Source organism: Periophthalmus magnuspinnatus, chromosome 7, assembly GCF_009829125.3.
Source record: "Periophthalmus magnuspinnatus isolate fPerMag1 chromosome 7, fPerMag1.2.pri, whole genome shotgun sequence".
Taxonomy (NCBI): Eukaryota; Metazoa; Chordata; class Actinopteri; order Gobiiformes; family Gobiidae; genus Periophthalmus; species Periophthalmus magnuspinnatus.
The window spans coordinates 10,904,368-10,924,565 of NC_047132.1; the positions used below are offsets into that span (position 1 = coordinate 10,904,368).

Here is a 20,198-nt window from a genome sequence, read left to right on the forward strand (position 1 = left end):
GAAATTCATTATAAAGGATTTTTAAAATAATAATAATAGAACAATTACATTTTTATTTAATTTACAAACATTACAATTAAGGATTTAAGGATTATTCCCATTTATAATTAATTGTGATCAATGTTACAAAAAGAATAGGAAAATAATGTATATAACTCAAAACGCTTTACATCAAGGAACCACTCACACATTCATACATCAGTGTCTTGCCCAAGGACACAACAACAGCATTCATCTGTGGGAGCTGGAATCGCACCGGTAACTTGTGGGTCAGTAGATCAGAATGCTCTACCAACTGAGCCACTGTCGCTCAAAATAAACTTGTGTAAATCAGCAGCTATTAAAACAAAAAACATAAAAACATACTTTGATGCCAGTGATACTATGACAGTGTAAATTAAGGATTTTACAATTATTTTTATTCGTGTTAATTCTTAAAAAAACCTCTTCATCAAATATATGTAACACTAAAACTCCACAAACCTACTTAACAATATAAAATACATCTTAAAACAACTCAATGTACATATTACACAAAATAAAGTTCTAATTAGTAATCTCATGGTAAATATGAGTAAATACGTTGTGTGTGAGACATGGAGACCCAAACAGCGTCTCAAATGGATTTCTCCCGGTCGCCGTGTGAACAGAAGAACAGTGTTTGTGAAATACACGACACAGATCAGTTCATTTTAAATCTACAATGAACTCTTTCAGACACTCACAGCGTTAAGCACAAATTGTCTTTCCTCTGGTAGTCTTTATTTATCAAAAATAACTTTGGGAATAATAGTCATATTCTGAATAATTCTATGGTCTTTTTGGAGCTTTTAGCCTTTTGATGTTTAATTAAAAGTTGTTGTATGAGTCGTGTTGTGTTTCATTCATAAGCCAGCGTAATATTTTTGCATGATCAGAAAACAGGATTGGTGTAGCCATTTTTAAAACTGTGGAAAACTATCAGCCAGCCTTGAGTTTAACAAGGCTGATAAAAAAGAGTTCCACAAAAAAGTTACATGATGTTGTCAGTATAAAACCAAATCAGTAAACAGCTGGTTCACCGTGGCAACCTGCAGTGGAAGAAGAAGAAGCCAGATTAAACTTTTTTTTATGTGTTTACAATTGATTTCAAATTATTGCTCGCTTGGCTTCATTACATTCACAAACAGTTAAAGACACAGCAAACAACGAAGTTAAATCTGTCAACTGGACAAATCTTGTAGGAGTGAAGACGTTTCGCTGCTCATCCAAGCGTCTTCACTCCTACAAGATTTGTCCAGTTGACAGATTTAACTTCGTTGTTTGCTATGGATCAGACCTGGACGACTGAGGGTCTACACCAGGGTTGTCAAACACATTTTCACCGAGGGCCACATGAGCAAAATGGCTGCCCTAAAAGGGCCAGATGTAAAATAGATGTAACTACTTTTTTAACTTGTTAATTAACCGTTTCTGTATTTATTACTTATTCATGTTTCAAATATTGCATATTCATTTGCATAGATGTAAAAATATGGCTGTGTAATGACATATCTCTTAATAAAATAACATTTTAAGACCATCATACCTTACCATGTTGAGGTAAATTAAAAGGTACGATGGTCGGCTAGCAGGTTAGCTATGTTCATTTATACATACAGTCTAAGGGTTAAGTGGGAAATCAAATTTTTTTCAATAGAAAATTTGGGAAAATTTTTGCCTCAAAATCCTGATATGAAGTAGGCTGATTTGTGTAAACTGTTCTATGTTCATGTGACCAGCAAGTCAACACTGCACTGACTCTGGAGGCTTTGACACGGCTCTGTAGTCTCTGTAGAGCTTATTTGCTGTCAAGATCAGCCCCATGCAAAATAATACAATTCAAATGACAATGGTGGCGTCTGCGGCAACTTCCAGAATAAGATGAATAGATTGCATGGTTTTATGCTGTTTGTGTATGCCCCGTGTGTCTCAGGGGCTGCAGATGGAAATAAGAGCTATAATGCTCCTGTACATGGTCCCTATAAAATAAACTGAAGTCAATTTTAGCTCCCATTAAAAACATTAGATTATTTTGGTAATATTGCACCATTTGGGTATTTTTACATGCACAAATTTGATCTGTACTTAAGCCACTTAATGCAACTTTTTAGCCAAAAAACTGACAAAAATAAAGCATATTTTTATTGCACTGCTCCTTACTGTGAGTGGGTTTGCATTTCCACAAACCTGACTCGTTGAATACCTGCATGTCTCTATGTTGTTTAAATGTTGTTTTTATGGCTGTAACATTCCACATTATGGTACGAAGCTTGTCTGTTTCTATGGAGAATGTTCCAAAGTGTAGTTTTAACTTTCTATTTACATGAAATCGTGCAGGTGATACTCCAGAAAGTATACTGTACTTTTAAGTCTCTGTTGCCTCTCCTTATATGCTATTAGCGCCCCCTGGAGTCATTGCCTTCACATTGCTCATTTGTCCATTAACCCTGTAATGTCCAATAGTCCTTTATAATATCTGCACATGTACGTAAACTAAACGTGATCCACTACATAGCTCTCGTATGGATGCCCCAGCAGCCTCTCCACCTCGGCCTTCGGGACCACCCAGCACTTTCCCGAGTGTCGTCTCTGGACCGAGTCTTTCAGAGTTTTGTCCTGCAGAGTGACCCTCATGTGCTGCTGTCCCCACCGCAGAACGCCCCTGGACACTGTGGGGTCTTTGGGGTTGGAGCGGTTAGTGTTAGCATTAGCCTCCTGGTGGTTCTTCAGTCTGGTGACAGTCATGTCTGTGTGCTGGAATTGTCCTGGAGCAAAACACAAAAGGTCAGCGTTATGGTCATTAGTTTGTGTGCACCATATAGATCTGTCTAAAACACTGTGTCTGCTTCTATCCACGAGTTTCAGACTGATGCGAAATTTGGACGATTGACAATATAAAATAAAATATATCTTTTGAATGGGTCCCGAAAATGGTGACGTGGCACATACCAGGAAGCTGAAACTCATGAATAGGCTGTATATTTGGGTTTCATCAGTAAAGGCGCTATATCCTATTTTTCGTGTAAATTAGGGCTGATTCACACCTGAAAGTCAGCAGCAAGAAACTTACAAAGTGTTCCATTATTTTTATTCGTTCCCCAGAGTTTTGGGTTCACACTACCCCCCTCAGACCTGAACTATCGGACTTTCCCTGGCTGTCTCTACTGTCGTCATGACAACGGGAGCACGCCTCGTGAATGCGGAGCTTAGAGGAGCCTCAAAGTTTTTTTCCTTGTTTTAAAAAATAAACAGAAGCAAGATGAGGCCTGGGCTTGACGGTGATTAGCTAAAATACAGATTGACAGAAAAAAAACCAATAAGAAGCAGCGTCAGGTGGGTGTAAAGCGCTGGCGCACGGTTTTGTACAAGCAAATGTGCCAATACAAATGGATTATATGGATGTATATCATTATTTGGCAGCTTGCTGTGACTGGATTTCTCATTTAGAGTGTGTTTGACATGTTCTCATATAATCGTGCGTTTGGTAAATTTTTGTTTATCTAACGTGACAGTAAACACTACGGTGTTGTTGTGGTTGTGTACAGAAGGCATTTCTCAGTTTCTGTGGCTCTGAGAAGGAGAATAACTGACATTCACACCTGGACTTGATCACACCTGGATCAAAACTAAACAGGAAAGTCTGGATCAAAGTGTTAGCTTTTCACTTTGTGAGTGTGAAAGTAGCCTTAGATTCAGACAGCACACAGCAGACTCAGTACTTTGACCCTAAGCATAAAATGTACAGTGCCTTTAATCATGTGAAGTTGTAAAACATGAAATACAGTCAGTGGTGGAAGGTAACAGTAGTGAGTAAAAGTAGTAAAGTACATATTTTAGGTATTTGCACTTTACTTAAGTACATTTTAGAGTGGATTCTTTTTACTTTTACCTCACTACATATGAGAGCAGGTATCTGTACTTTTTACTCCGCTACATTTTTGAACTGGACTGAAAAGTAAAATTATTTTTAGGCAGAGGGTTTATTTTTAACACATTCATAATTTGAGCAAACCAAAATATACAAAAAACCCAATCACTTTAATTGTTTCTGTTGAACAAATACCAGCACAAATCTTTATCAAAATCAATATATTTGAAGCCTTATAAGTACATTTTTTCATGTGATACGTATTGTATGTGTATGTGTATGTATACGTATGTATTTTTACTTAAGTAACAAAATTGAATACTTCTTCCACCACTGATGGAGCATGATGCATCTGAACAGGACATCAGGACACTTTACACCTCATACAGTTTTGGTTTAGGCCTGGTTGAGGTCTTGTTTAGTTTGAGTAAAAACCTGGTTAGGGTCTGGATTAGTCTTAGTTTAATTCTTTATTTCTCTCAGTTTATGCTGGTTAAGATGCAGGTTGAGAGCTCTAGCCAAAACCTTAATTCTTACCCAGCAGGCCTTGCGTGTTGTGGGAGAGCCCTTGTCCGTTGGTGATGTAGAAGCCCAAGTGCGCCATCTGCAGGTAGCTGGGGTGTTTGTAGTAATGAAACAGAACCAGAAAGCGCACGTTTCGGCTCAGCTCGATCCAGCAGCTGTGATGGTTGTCCACGGTAACGGTCACTTCCTGTCGTGTGATGGAGCCCTGCTGATTGACAGGCAGCTTGTCCCGCCCCTCGCCCTCCAGCACCACACTGTCCAATGAGACGCTGATGAGGATGTCAGCTGACCCTCCCGTTGACATGGCGATGACGAGGCGGTCAAAGTACGTCCTGGGGCGGTCCTCTGCTCCAGGTTTAGAAGGTGCACCAACCAGGTGACCATCAACAATTATACCTGAGGACGAATGTGTTCAGTAGAGAGACATTTTAAAATAGGTTGTGTTCATATTATCACACATCACAATATCAGAAGGAGCCGGTGTAACTCTATGAGAGAGACACTGTTTTTGAAAGAAGTATCTAAGTTTACAATCCAAACATGTTGATCCTTACAACTTGCCATTTTAATTTTATGTTTTAAAGTCCTTGGGGGTTAAAGAGTAGCACCAATTTCTGAAGTTATTTAAAAACCCTCAATTGTTTTAAATCCACACCATAAATACAAGTTAAGCCGTTTACTTTAATCTTTTTTTTTTTTTCTTTAAACAGCTGGTAGATCAGAGTTTCTGTTCTGAGACGGATTCTCCTTTTTCACTCTCTGCTTACAATTTACACTTCACTGTCTTCACTGTCTCTGCTTTGTGGCTTTAAGATGGACGTGGACTCCAGAATGAATGCCTGAATTTGCTGCTCTTTTTTATTCTTCAATGTTCAGCTTCATATTTTGTGTCTTTTAAATTTATTGTAAATTTTTCTGGAGGAAGTGTCTGAGGTGAGGGACATAATGGAGTCCCTGCTTACACTGCTGCTCCAAGACCCCGGATAAGCGGAAGAAAATGGGTGGATGGATTGATGGAGGTAGTTTTATCTCCATTTATAGTTATGGAATTGTGCCGTACACTTGGAAAAATAACATTTTAAATAAGATAGTAAATTAATAACTGCTTGAATGAAGTAATAGTTATCTTGATGTGTGTACATTTTGGCAGGATTTACCAAACGAACAAGTATAAATTTGAGGAAAAACATGCTACTGGACTTGAAATAAGAAAAATATACTTGTTCTACTACTACTACTTTGGGCACCTTATATCGGTGTAAAAGTGATGTTTTTTAAATGATCTCAACATTTAAAAATATAATATCACTTCTTTATTTATATTGCCAAAGATGATGTTCAACTTTGTGCCAGTTTTGGACAGGCTCAGTAATTACAGAGATAATAACCATAAACCAGATCAACACATCTGCAGTCTGACAACTCCTCTGGTTAAATCCTGTTTGTTTTACCTCTGTCTGGGTCCTCCAGCAGCCTGAGCACGTCTTTGGCTCGACCATCCACAGTGAAACAGAGGCTCTCGTGAAGTTTAGGGAGCTGCAGCACAAAATGAGGATCCCCATCCACTAAAGACAGAAGAGGTCAGGCTCAACACATACAAAGGAATGTTAAATAGAGTTTATACAGTATATAGTATTAATCAAACAGCTCAAAGATCATCATGTGGGACCATGGGTGATGTAGGATTATGGGCGGAGCACTGGATAGAATCTTACAGCTGAGGAGCTTAGAGCGTAATGACGGTTAGGGCCCGGGAGAGATCGCTAAATTACTGAAACATGCCTGGGTGACATACAAAACCACTCCAGGGATGTTTTTGATGAGGGAACAATGTGATAACATGGTAGAAAGCTGAAAGGCAGTTTTATTTTAGGTTACAACACTGCTAAATGTATGTGTACTAGCCATTTTACTGTATAAATGTATGTCCAACTACTTTTATAATTTTATAATGATTAGAGAAATATGTAAAAGTTGTTTCAAAGATCTTGCTGCATAACAATAGCCTTTATAATTGTAACATCAAACTTTTTTCTTATAATTGAGTACATGTTGTTTTCCTCACTATATATTAATTATTACATAACAAAACATCTGATGGCTGCACACAATCTTAATTTAGTTATTGCACATGTTATGGTAATTTTTACTTACAGTTACCTAATTTGTACTTTGTCATATAGACTGGGTACTGGTACCTCTTAGTCCCACTTTCTGAACTCTTGGTTCAATTATATCTTATCCATTTGACCTCAAGTTCCAGTACACTGTGCTCTGTTGTCCACTGTCTGATGCATGTCTGCTGTCTGCCTATTTTCCAAGAAGTGATTTGGCCTTGTGCTCCTTTAACGGGTCTAAACTGGTTTTCTGGTTCATGTATTTCTTATCTATGTGGTTTAAATATGCTGTATGTACTGACAATGACTCATCTTAGGGCAAGACGACAGGTAGCTCTTTATAATTGTGTGCACAATTGCTATAATTTACATTTACATCTCAGACATGTTAGTGCCACATGAACCATCTCACAATGAGGAGTTCAGGGTCCATCCTCCTGCTGGTGCCCAGAGTCAGGACTAAACCAGGACTAAACCAGGACTAAACCAGGACTAAATCAGGACTAAACCAGGACTAAACCAGGACTAAACCAGGACTAAACCAGGACTAAACCAGGTCTAAACCAGGTCTAAACCAGAACTAAACCAGGACTAAACCAGAACTAAACCAGGACTAAACCAGAACTAAACCAGGACTAAACCAGGACTAAACCAGAACTAAACCAGGACTAAACCAGAACTAAACCAGGACTAAACATGGGGAATCAGCTTTTCAGCTTTCTGCAGCTAAAACCTGGAACAGTCTTCCTGAAGATGTGAGACAGGCCTCTACTTTGACAATGTTTAAATCCAGGCTCCAAACGGTTCTGTTTATGATGATTATTTGTGACTATTTATGTTTTGGTTTGTTTCTATTGTTTTTTTTTTATGTCTTTCTTATTCTATAAAGGGCTTTGAATTACTTTGTGTACAGATTGTGCTATACAAATAAACTTGTCTTGCCTTTAATAATCAGAGCTACCTGTCCCTGACAAAGTGTTTCCTTTCCCTAAGCTGTGTCATTGAAATACATGAACCAGAAAACCAGTTTAGCCCTGTTAAAGTAGCACAGAGCTAAAACACTTCTTGGGACATAGTACAAGCAGACAGCAGACATGCATCAAACAGTGGACAACAGAGCACGGTGTACTGGATCGTGAGGTCAAATGGATAAGATATAATTGAACTAAGAGTTAAGAAACTTGGACTAAAATGTCTACATACCAGTACCCAGTCTATATGACAAAATACAAATTAGGTAAAACACTATAAGTAAAGATTTCCATAACACAGACATTGAGTGCTGACTGGCTATGAGAAGGTGATCAACTCTACTTCAGTCTTGTCTGTTCTAAAGCTGTGCTAGAGGCCAAAAAATGCATGCATGTGAATACTAGTGAGGGTTTGTGACAGCAAGGAACTAGTTAAACAGATTAACATTTCTATTTCCTCCTTTCAAGGTTTGAAAATCAGGCACCCCGGCGTTAATTTTGCAGTGACACATTAACAACTGAACACATCACTTTGATAAATCCAGATATCAGATAGACACAGACCTGATGAAGAGAAAACTCTGACTGTGCTGAGGCGAGACTGGGAATCTAAAAACAAGCAAAACAATGATGTAATATTATTCTCATTGTATATATCTGGATACAGGACATAAATAAATAAATAAATAAATAAATAAATTCACAGTCTTACCAAATGATGAATCTGTATCAGTGTCATCCCCTGAAAATACGTATAACATATAGCACATATTCATTTGACATAAATATTTCAAATGTACTAAATATCACTAAATGGAGGACTATGTAACTTTTCTGCTTCCTGTTTGTCTCCATGGAGATTTTAATGTTGGTCTCAATTGTCAGATCTGTGGAGAGGCAAGCCCGCTCACAGTATCAGTGCATGTTACTCAAGGCATCATTTGGGCAATAAAAACACCTATAGTTAAATAAATGCCAGATGTAAAAGTGAATGCCCTACTGTGGAACATTCCAGGCAAAGAAGCTACATTTCTAAGAAAACAGACAGCAGACCGTCCACCAGAAAAGTTCCATAGTGCAGCTTTAAAGCTCTATTCTTACAGGGATCATAGTTGAGGTTGTAGTCGTAATCGTAGGTGGCATCATAGTCTAGAGAAGTAAAATACAAAAATAAAATCATATGAAATAAAAAAAAACAAAAAAAAACATCAACTTTTGAGGGAACAAGTGAGAAGTGTCTGTGTCTCACCTTTATCAAGATCAATATCTGAAAAAACAAAAAGAATATTTTTAAAAGTAGTTAAGTACTGTACTTAGGTAAAATATTAGGTATCTGTACTTTACTTAAGTAGATTTTAAAGGGAATACTTTTCACTTTTACTTCACTACATTTGAGAGCATGTATCTGTACTTTCTACTCCACTATGATTTTTTAACAGGGCTGAAAAGTAAAAGTACTTTTTTATCTGCTGAAAAGGCTGAGGGGTTTACTTTTAACACATTCATAATTTGAACAAACAAAAATATTCAAACAAAAATGCTACAAAAAAACCTATCTGTTCAGTTGTCTCTGTTGAACAAAATTCTGAATAAAGTCACTACATTTGAACCTTTAAAAGACCTCAAAATCTGTGAGAAATACTTTTACTTTTTGCTCTTTAAGTACTGGTACATTTTTTAACAGTTACTTTAATACTTTTACTCAAGTAGACTTTTTCATGTGATACTTTTATACTTTCTTGAGTATTTCTTTTATTTATTTTTTTTGCATCTGTACTTTTACTTAAGTAACAAAATTGAGTACTACTACTTCCACCACTGTATCTAGACATTTATATTGTAATTAATTAGACTAGTTTAACTTTTTTACATAACAAAAACAATTTAAATAAAAAAGCCATATTTTGTATTTTTCATTACAATGAAATACATTAATTTGAAATAATTACCTTTTCTCTGGACTTGAATGGAGGTAGAGACATCTAGTGGAGAGACATAGAAACAACAGATTAAGGGCATGATGTCATTGGAGGACTATATGCAATATTTAAGATAATGAAAAACTTCTGAGATCTGAGAATGTTATTATAATGTCTCTTTTTTCCCCACTAACTTCATCTTGTGGCCTTTACTGCTGCTGACATATCGTTTTGTTTCAGTCACATGTTTAACACACAAGCCCTGCATATTTAGGCTGAGCTCCTTTCTCAAACTGAAAACACACCGTTTCACCTTGTGATGTCATGTGGTAATACAGGAAGTGCTCCACTGTGTTTTTAAACTCCACACATCTTCATTAAGTTTGCCCATCTCTATTGAACACAAGGTAAAATGTAGCTGTTAAATTGAAAACTACCACTTCATGACATCACAAGTTGGAGCTTTGGAGATGTAACAGACTAATAATAAAGGTTTACTCAAACATGTGTGAATGAAACAAAACACAACTCCAGGTCTGTTTTTGATGAGGTAACAACATTATAACACGGCTTAAAGTTCACAAGAGTCATTTTTGTGTAATATAAGGCCTTTAAATGACAAATGTGTGTGATGAAATAAGGCCAACACTTAATTATAGTGAAAGAACAGTTACTTTAGTCAGTGCTTACAGTAAAGACTTTTTGGCCAGTTTTGTGAAGAGTCTAGAAATGATTTTGTTTACATCTACACTACCAGTCAAAAGTTTGAACACATCCTCTCATTCAATGTATTTTTTTTCTTTATTTTTACTGCTTTCTACATTTTAAATACTCACAGAAGACATCAAATATATGGAGCAAGATTAATGGAATTATGTAGTATGAAAAAAGTGAAATAACTCTACTGTTTTTTAAATTATATTTTATATTCAAATCCTCAAAGTAGCCACCCTTTACTTTGAAAAAAATATTTTGTAGTTTTTCATCTTTTTTCTTTACTATATAATTCCATATATCTAGCTTCATATATTTGATGTATTCAGTGTGTCTAAAATGTAAAAAAGTAGTAAAAAACTAAACAAAAACATTGTATGAGAGGGTGTGTCTTAACTTTTTTCTTTAGTTTTACTTCTAAATTTTAGGTACACACAGAGGACATCAAATATATGAAGTAACATAAATGGAATTATGCAGAAAAAAAGCAAGAAAAAAAACCCCTCCGCTATTAAATATTTTTTGACAAAGCGAAGGGTGGATATTTTGAGGATTTGAACATAAAATTTAAAGAAAAATATTTACCGGTAGTTGTTTAGTATTTAGTTATTTAATTTTTTTTCTTTACTACATAATTCCATACATCTTGCTTCATATATTTGACATTCATACATGTCTTCTGTGTGTATCTAAAATTGAAAAAATACCTCTTATATTTGTATTTGATTAATATAACATCATTAAATGTTAAAATGTGACTTATTTGTTTAAATCCAGGCTTTTTTATTCTGTAAAGCACTTTGAATTACTTTATGTACCAATTGTGCTACACAAATAAACTTGCCGTGCCTATTTATTTAAGGAGAACACTTCATTCTGTTCTACAATGTCATGGTATCATTTGAATGGAAAACCTTCAAGTCTACATGTTAATCTTTTATTTTTATTCTTACCCAGAAGCCCCCCTGTCGCCTCCCATGGTTTGGCCCCATCTGGCACTCCGGGCATGGGGGCGAAAGTGGCCGATATCAGAGTAGCTATAGTCATATCCTCCTCTGTATTGTCACTATTACCATTATTTGTTGCGTCTTGAACAGGATTCATGGAAGAAGAGATGAGAGGAGTAACCGACTGAGGTAAGGACGTCACAGTTACCAACTCCTGTTCATTCATAGAGCCTGTAAAGTTATTGTGTATGAACCCGATGGGGAGGACGGTAACTTTCGCAGGAGGTAAAGTAGTAGTAGTAGTAGTAGTAGTAGTAATTTTGGGGTCCGTTTTGCCTGTAGAAAGAGCTTGTGTTACAGCGTTAGCATTTAGCACAGACGTAGCCACTGTATTTGCATGGGTTGTGGTTGAAATTTTCCCTGGAGCGGGTGGTAGTGCTGTTTTTAGCGCGTTGAGAATTGATGTAGATATCTTCCCAGCAGGCAGTGGTGGAGGAGATGCAATTTTAGAGATGTTTTGGTTAGGAGCCATGGGTTTTCTTGCTAAAATTCCAGCCGGGTTAGTTTTTGTTAAGCCCGGACTGGCGGTTGTCGTGGTTTTCCTAGGAATTTTAACACTCGGAGTTGTTGTCTTTTTGAGTGGGACTGGAGGTGGTTTAGGGGGTTCAGGTTTAGTTTTGTTTTGTTTGATGACATTTAAATTTTTGGATATTTTTGGAGCCGCTAAAGTTGTTGCTGTTGTAGTAATAGTAGCTGGTGAAGTGGTTGTTTTTTCTGTAGTTGGACTGACGTCTTCATCGGGTTTGACCACAACTAAAGAGGTAAGCGCTGTTACAAAGTTATATTTAAGTGAGAGATTGGTGGCTTTGTCTGCTAATAACCTTTGCATGGAAGGATCTGTAGCGTTTAATTTAGCCAGAAGCAGTTCTTTGATAGTGGAATACGCCCATAAGCGGTTTACAAAGGTGGACATCCCTTCTACATCTGCTACACACCCATCAAAACTGTTATTCTCTTGCAAACCTGAAATCAAAACATCATTTTCAAACTTAACACGTTGCTTCGAATCAACTGCACTCAATGCGACCTTAAAATCCTTCACGCCCGGTTTGACCCTTCCGGCTACCACTAGCTCTGATCCTTGGAAATAATTGGGAAATAGCGAGCAGGTCACGTCAAAAGCTTGTTCATCTAAGTAGGTTAGCTGAATGTCCGACAGCAAGGGGCTAGCGACTTCATCATAGAATCCTTTGAGTTGCAATGCTGCGTCGGCGTCCTCGTACACCATCCTAGCAACACCACGGTTATCCAGAGCAAGGCGTTTTAGCAAAAGGAAATCGGCGTCATCACCAAACGCAAGTCCAAATAATGAGGCAGAACCAAGCGCCTTTTTTGCGTTATTGAGGATGGTATCGCTAGCTGTAACTCCAATTGTAGCTTCGCCATCGGTGAGGAAAATGACCAAAGGAACGCGTCGAGAGGAGGATGAAGTAGACAGCGGGCTTACGAGCTGAGCAGCAGAAAGCAGAGCGGCATTTATGTTCGTCCCTGGAAAGACAAAACAAGGCAAATTCGTAAATAAACACTAATGGCATTTACTAATGGCATTTAGCAAATCTGTGACCTCACCTATAGTGTTAAATGTCACAGTCAAATGAAGCTCATCGAGGCTAGCGATTACTGGAATTTGGAGCCATATTTGGAATTATGACCTCGAGTATCATATCAACCGAAGAACCAATCTAGAGTGAAGCTGTGGAAGGTAACGCTCCTTCCCGTCTGGACCACTGGTTTAGCAGGGGGCAGGTATTAAGCAACGCTGTCAATCAAACCTGTTGCTAAGACTTTCGGGAGCAACGAGGAAAGAAGGAGCCTGATTTGTCTATTATTAATGTTCATATCTTGATTTACGGACACGATACTAAGTAAGTTTTGGTAAAGTCCTCATTTAGGTCTGCCTTTAGTGACCTACAGCTATATTAAAACACCAACATAGCCCTAGGTCTAGGCAAAGATCAAATGTTGTTCACTAAAAAGGTAATCCTGGTTTAGTCCTGGTTTAGGTCTAAATTTAGTGACCTACAGCTATGTTAAAATACCAACATAGCCCTAGGTCTATTCTCAGATCAAATGTTAGTTAAGACCACCAAAATGTCGTCCTGGTTTAGTTCTGGTTTAGTCCTGGTTTAGCTCTGATTTAGAGCTCCGACCCTCCCTTCCCTCCCTTTAAGGCGTCATTCATTCAGCTTGATAAAAGTTCATTCGAAAACAGTACAAAATAGAAAAGAAAAGAAGTTTCTTATGCAAAGAACTTACATCGTATCAATCATTTAGAGAAACAAATATCAATGATGACTCAGAAATTGGCTGAAGATGAGATTTGGAAAAAGAAATGCGCAGACTTAGAAATAACGAATTGTGTCCTGAAAAGCAAAAATGAACAATGGACGGAACATCTTTGCAAAATAACTAAAGAATATGATGAAGAAAAAGTATGAGCCTTCAGTTGTGACCAAAAACTCTGGAAGATTAAGCATCTGAAGAGATTAAATTACAAAATTCAGCAAAACATTGACAAAAGGCAGAGCAAAATTACAAATAGCATCATCATATCTGATATTCATAAGCGAATTGATAAGGAATTAGAAGCTCAGAAAGCTAAAAACAAGGAATTGGTTAAGAAACAAGAACACATTCACCACAAACTGCTCAAGCTTAAAGAGTCTGAGGAAGCAGTGCAGAGATTTACATATGACACGGAAGACCACGAAAGGCTCTACAGCTTGCAAAGAGGAATTCATAAACTGCATCGGATTATCAAAGAGGCTAACTCGCTAAAAGTCGACATGCAAAGAAACGACAACTCAAAGAAGGAGATTTAAGATTGAGGAAGGCTAAGAAAGAACAATAGACATTACTGGTTAAAAATCAAAACTGGGAATACGAAAATGAATATATACAAGAATGAAACACTACAAAAAAAATACATAGGGTTGTATTTCCAATTGTACAGCAAAGAACTGGTGACAATTTTGAAAGACATCTTCAAAATTGAAGGGAAGGGAGGGTTGGAGCACTAAATCAGAACTACATCAGAACTAAACCAGGACTAAACCAGGACTAAACCAGGACTAAACCAGGACTAAACCAGGACTAAACCAGGACTAAACCAGGACTAAACCAGGACTAAACCAGGACTACCTTTTGGTGGTCCTGAATAATATTTGATTTGTGAATAGACCTAGGGCTATGTTGGCATTTTAACATAGCTGTAGGTCACTAAAGGCAGACCCAAATCAGGAGTAAACCAAGACTAAACCAGGACTGAACCAGGACTAAAGCAGGGCTATTTTTTTTGGTCATCCGGGATAACATTGTGATGTTGGTTTAACACATCTGTAGGTCACTAAAGGCAGACCTAAAACAGGACTAAATTGAGGCAATTATGGTCCTTAAAATTATTCAGCCTTTGTGCTTTGCTAATTGCGTCTATTCAAATTGTGACAAATCTTGCAGCTCTGACTCACATCCTTCGGCGCTGATCCTCTTGATGAATTCTTTGGCATCTCTTACGTTTTGACGCGTGGCTCGCACAGTCCGGCCTTTCTTCCAGGTCTGGACCCGGTCTGAAAATGTGATGATGTTAAAGTGATCTCCCTCCCTCAGGTCGCCCAGGATGGTGCTCATTGCCTGCTTCGTCTACGAGACACCAAGAAATGTAATAAAATATGTCTTTCATTATGCAGTGTATGTGGGTCAATTACTATAGCTTAAAAACATCCAATACCATTGTATTATGACTTCCTGAATAGTTTTAAAATGGTCTTGATCTGTATCTGACAATCTGACCCCTCCAACCAATCACTCACTCACATGTTCACAAAGCCAAAGGAGGTGAAATGTCTATCCCAAGGACACAAAAGTATGCTGTTGTTTGAAGCTGGGATGAAAATGCCAACCATAAAACTTCTACATAAATGCTTTTTAGTTTTTGTTTTTTTTTCACTTTTCCTTTTGAATTGTCTATCACCACCTTGTGGTAGTTATTGAGTAACAAGGTTCCACCGTCATCTGTACTCGTGGTTTCTCTTCACATCTGGTTCTTATTTTTGCATGTTGGTTGTTGTTTACATCAGCATTAGTCAACCTTTGTTGAGTCACAAATTACACAATTTTGAGGCAAAAAGTGTAAATAATGTCCATGTCAGTCATTTTCAAGTTTCATTTTCTTTTTAGAAAATTATACAGACAAAGGAAAATGGCCAATTATTACATAGAACAACTAAAATGTTTTTTTGTTTTTTTCCCAAGGATCACAATCGCTTAAGGGACACTAGTGTTCCCAGCACATTGAACATCACTCGTTTACACTGTATGTCACCCACTTGAAGTGGAAAGTCCTGTTGTCTAGTTGGTAAATGTTTTTTACTCACTGCAAACCAGTTTTCTTACAAGGACAGTGAATGATCCACTACATGTTCAAACATAATTCACTGTCAAAATGATGCTGAACAGCAGCAGTGTCGAAATGATCCCGGAGTGTGGACCACTGTCTCACCTGCTTTATCTTGGTGCCGATCATTGAGCCACTGATGTCAATGACAAATATCACATCTTTCGGGACGACAGGGAGACCTCTGGGAGCAAAGTAGTGCACAAAGTATCCATCGTAAACCTGGAAAAAAGGTTTAGCAGCTAAAGGTTTAGGAGTTACTGTAGTTGTCGAGAAGGTTCAGTGGTAGTTATCCTATTTTATGCCAGGTGCCTTGCTGGTTAGTCTTTCATGCACATCAAGCACAACTGAACTGGTCATCTTCTGGTCAGAGAGCAAACCAACCGTACCACTATCGCCTCTTCAGCGGCCCTACTTATCTGATTCCTGAAACACAATCTTCAGCCTAAGCTATATCTACTTCCAACGACACACATTTAGGTGGATTTTTGGAACACAATCTAAAAAATATATGTATATGTGCTGGTTTGTTTGTTTAAGACTGTGCCATCATCTGGAAAGTTGATTCGTTTGCAGTATATTTTTGCAGCCCTATTGGAAACTGTGGGGTCTTGTTGCTGTGAGGAGACAGGGTTTCTGACCTGTATGTCTCCCATGATGTCCCTCAGCTCCACGTCGTATTGGAGGATGAAGTCAGCGTTGATGCCCTGAGCTGAGACGCTGGTCTGCTGCTGGACACTGGGGCTGTAGTAGACACGAGCACAGTGAGGAGTCTTTTCGATCAGAGTGGAGGGAGGAGGGTCCCCATCACCTGCAACAAAACAACACGGTAAATCGAGCTAGTGACGAAGATATATACAGTACAGATTCATGATTATGGTAAAGCTCTGACTGTGAGTGTCGCATTGCAACAAAACCTCAACAAAACCTCCAACACTAGAGCTGGACCAGGGGCGGTCTGAGTGAGGCGTAATTGACTCACATAAATATTCACCTTATTCCGGAAGTTACTGTGAGCGCCGCCATCGTCATTTTGTTTGTATTATTTTGTACGGAACTACCGATCTTGATGCATATAAGTCCTATAGGGACTACAGAGCCGTTTTAAAGCTTCCCAGAGAGTGGGTGCAGTGTTGACTTTGTTTTTGTGTTGCACATAACCACTGAACAATTGACACAAACCAACGTACTTTATATAATATTTTAGCACCGAAACTTTTCCCAAGTTCTTCATTGAAAGGAACGGGATTTCCACTTAACCGGAAGTTTTAGTAGTTTTTTTGTGACTGAAATCTTACACAGTGGTGTAAGTTATAGCTAACATAAGTTATAGCTAACATATCAGTGCACAGTATACAAAAGCAGTTTAAAAAAACATAAGACCTAATATATGTTCTGTACAATGTTCCTGTGTAATATTGAACTAGTTGAATGCACCGTGAGCGTTGTTGATGAGTCTGCTGGTCTTCAGAGGCAGCACTCTGATGAAACTGAGCTCCGTTCGCTCAGACACCATCACTTCCACCGTCAGGTTCTGCACCGTCTGCCCCGGCCTTAGCCCCAAACTCAACTCATATCTGCCCAGTCTGCGCAACAACAGCTCCTCGTACGTCAGGCAGAATGACAGGCGGACACCAGGGGGCGCACTCACAGCCACACGGAAACGCTCTATCTCCCTCTCTCTAGGTAAGCAGACAAAGCATGTTCTTTGTATTAAAATGCAAATTAAAATGATAAATGACAGCATCTCTCTAGAACAGGGGTGCCCAAACTCTTTTTACTGAGGGCCATATCTTGAAAAATATTCGACACAGAGGGCCACAGACCAGTGGTCGGTACAGTGGATAATTCAGATGGATGCATTTAACATATTTTAAATAAGGCTTGAAATATTACTATTAGGTCTATATGACAATTCAATGTGATGTTATTTAGGTTATATTAGTAGGATTACTCAAATGTGCCATAAAAAGTACTGATTATGATCAATTAGGCCAGTTCAACTGAAGGCCTGAGGGCCAATAAAAATTGGTCTTAGGGCCACATTTGGCCCCCAGGCCATAGTTTGGACACCCCTGCTCTAGAGTCTTTTAAATATAGTAATTCCAAACAGTGTATGTGTAGTGTATGTTACTTGTTTTGTAATAAAAAAAATGAAGGGTGCCTCTACTTCCAGCACTAGTCTCTAAAATAGAAGCCCCCTCCCCTCTCGGGACATACTTGGTGGCCACGAGCCCGGCGGTTCGGCCCTGCTTCTTCGCTGCGTCGTAGATTTTCCTGGCAGCCGCTCGCTCTTTGACCTGTGCCACATAGACTCTTCCATTGGACGTTCTGAAACACAGTGGAAACAGACTACAGTGATGCTCTGTGTGAGAGACAGAGACAGGTTATGTTACACTGGCCCGGGCTCATTTGTTTGTTTGTACATTTGTTTACTGTGGAATCCAGTCACATTGGCAACTGCATTTACAGTTATTTTTATGTTTTTGTTTGTTTAACCAGGAAATTCCCACAGATATTCGTAGTTACAGTGGTCCCTCACTACCTCGCTATTTGGCAGATTTTTTGTGTGCACTTTTTCATGCTTTTTTACATTGTATGAATGCACATTGTGTTCTGCGTCCCGATTGGCTGAGGGACTGTAGACCATTGTCCATCAGTCTCCTCCGTGCTGTGTCTCCTGTACAGTACAGAATGTGTTCAGACAAATTTGCATAAATGTTGGATCGCAGTGTGACTCTGAAGTGCTGTATGTTTGCAAGTTTTCTCCCCAACAAAATCCACAATGTCGATAATCGATCTGCACCGACAGATTTCAGAAACGCTTTGGACTTAAGTGTTTCTCTGCACGGAGAGGCGCCTCTGTGGACACCGCTGGAGCAGAGACATGTGAACAACAAATTTAAAGTGATCATCGCGGAAGGGGATTATAATATATGAAGGTTTGAACTTTGAGAATGTTTAAACAAGAGAGAAATGTGAGAAAATGTTAATGCCTGTGTGAGAAAAGTGTATAAAGTGTGTGGTGAGGGGTTTTACAGCCAAAAACATATATAAACGAGGGACCATTGTACAGCAAAATAGGTAAATAAACTTGGAGCACTCATGCTCTGGTTTTGTCCCAGTTGTGTCATTGTTTGGTTCTAGTTTAGTCCTGGTTTAGTCCTGGTTTAGTCCCGGTTTAATCTTGGATCAGCTCTAGCTGTTAAGTCCACGGAAGTCTTGGTTTAGATTTGTTTAACCTGTTTCCTGGTTCAGTCACTGTTCAGTCCTGGTTTAATCCACAGTTTAGTCTCTTGTTTAGGCCTGTTTTAGCCCTGCTTTAGCTGTGGTTCCGTCCTGGTTTAGTCCTGATTTAGGCCTGGTTTAGCTCTGGTTTAATCCCTGGTCTAACCCTGGTTCAGTCCTGTTTTTCTCCTGTTTTAGTCCATGAACCACAGCTGGAAAACCGCAGTACTTAGTTGGTTCTTGGGGTCAGAAAAAACATCACCATAAATTTCACCATAGGGAAAATAGAGTTACTGGAATGCACTGCAAGTTACATTGGCGCCATCAAAGAAGAACCCTGTACCTTAAAAATGCAGTTGTTTGTTTAGTTTACACAGTTCTGTGATGTGAAAGTAGGTGCAGGGTCATAAGAGTGAGTTCCCTTGACAAACAGCAGGAGCACAGCACTGATACAGAGGCTAATGACGCAGAGAGGGATTGCCTCTGTTGACCACACCCTCAGAAATCACATCTGAACCAACAGCACTTTAAAAAGAGACATGCTCACAGTTAGCAGTACGACTCTGTCCAAAGCTCCGACCACAAGCCTATGCGCTCTCACAAATACTTTCCATAGTTATACAAAACAATATACTACAACTTCACAAACCTGATGTGCTGCAGTCGCTTCATTAGCGGGATACACACAGATTGTGTTGTGATAGGTGCACTGAAGGGGGAGCGACTTAGCGCAGTGAGCAAAGGGAGATGAGCATTTTCAAAATAACTAAAGGTAACACAGTAATATGTTAAAAGTAATAAGTTTTGCGTTAGCAGTTAATATCCCATAAAAGTGAACCCCCACTCCTCTTTTACAAAATAAACCACCAAAATAATATGTGCCACTTTTAAGCTATATTTTAGTTTAGTCTAGAGTCACATGACAGGTGCAAAACTAAGGTCACATCCTGGAAAAATCAGGTCCAAAGAGTGAAAACACAGTTAACTGTAAACAAACCACATTTGTGTGGAGAGAGAGGGGGGGGATAAAGAGAGAGGTTGAAAGAGAGAAGAAGGTGGTGAGGGTGTGATGGAGGCATAGACAGTGAGAGAGAAGTAAGGAGGGAGAGAAGGAGAGAGGAAAGGATGGAAAGAGAAGGAGAGAGAGATAGCAAGGAAGGAGGGACAGAAAGAGAGTGGTAAAGAGAAGAAAGAGAGGGAGAAAAATAGAGAGAGGTTGAGAGAGAGAAAGAGGTGGTGAGGGAGTGATGGAGGCATAGACATTGAGAAAGGGAGGGAGAGAAGGAGAGAGGGAAGGATGGAAAGAGAGAGGGAGAGAGAGGGGGAGGGAGAGAGGGAAGATTGGACAGAAGGGCGGTGAAAATGCCGCAGAGACACTGAACACTGAGCTCTCAGTTTAACACTTATAGGGGCTTTTCCTGCAGCTTGTGGTGAA

General features: G+C 38.8%; 1 protein-coding gene across 1 annotated transcript in view; it reads right to left on the reverse strand.

Moving 5' to 3' along the window:
* Positions 1-2,506: 2,506 nt before the first annotated feature.
* itih6 (inter-alpha-trypsin inhibitor heavy chain family member 6) overlaps positions 2,507-20,198 on the reverse strand; it is a 28,118-nt gene continuing 10,426 nt past the window's right edge. The window contains exons 4-17 of the mRNA XM_055223294.1: positions 17,756-17,866; positions 16,973-17,217; positions 16,177-16,346; positions 15,641-15,757; positions 14,610-14,781; positions 11,089-12,630; positions 9,452-9,484; positions 8,752-8,769; positions 8,604-8,651; positions 8,215-8,244; positions 8,067-8,159; positions 5,866-5,979; positions 4,427-4,810; positions 2,507-2,786 (exon numbers count right to left, since the gene is read on the reverse strand). Of these exons, the coding sequence (XP_055079269.1) occupies positions 2,515-2,786; positions 4,427-4,810; positions 5,866-5,979; positions 8,067-8,159; positions 8,215-8,244; positions 8,604-8,651; positions 8,752-8,769; positions 9,452-9,484; positions 11,089-12,630; positions 14,610-14,781; positions 15,641-15,757; positions 16,177-16,346; positions 16,973-17,217; positions 17,756-17,866 (3,349 nt within the window). The 3' untranslated portion in view covers positions 2,507-2,514. The remainder of the gene's footprint in view (positions 2,787-4,426; positions 4,811-5,865; positions 5,980-8,066; positions 8,160-8,214; positions 8,245-8,603; positions 8,652-8,751; positions 8,770-9,451; positions 9,485-11,088; positions 12,631-14,609; positions 14,782-15,640; positions 15,758-16,176; positions 16,347-16,972; positions 17,218-17,755; positions 17,867-20,198) is intronic.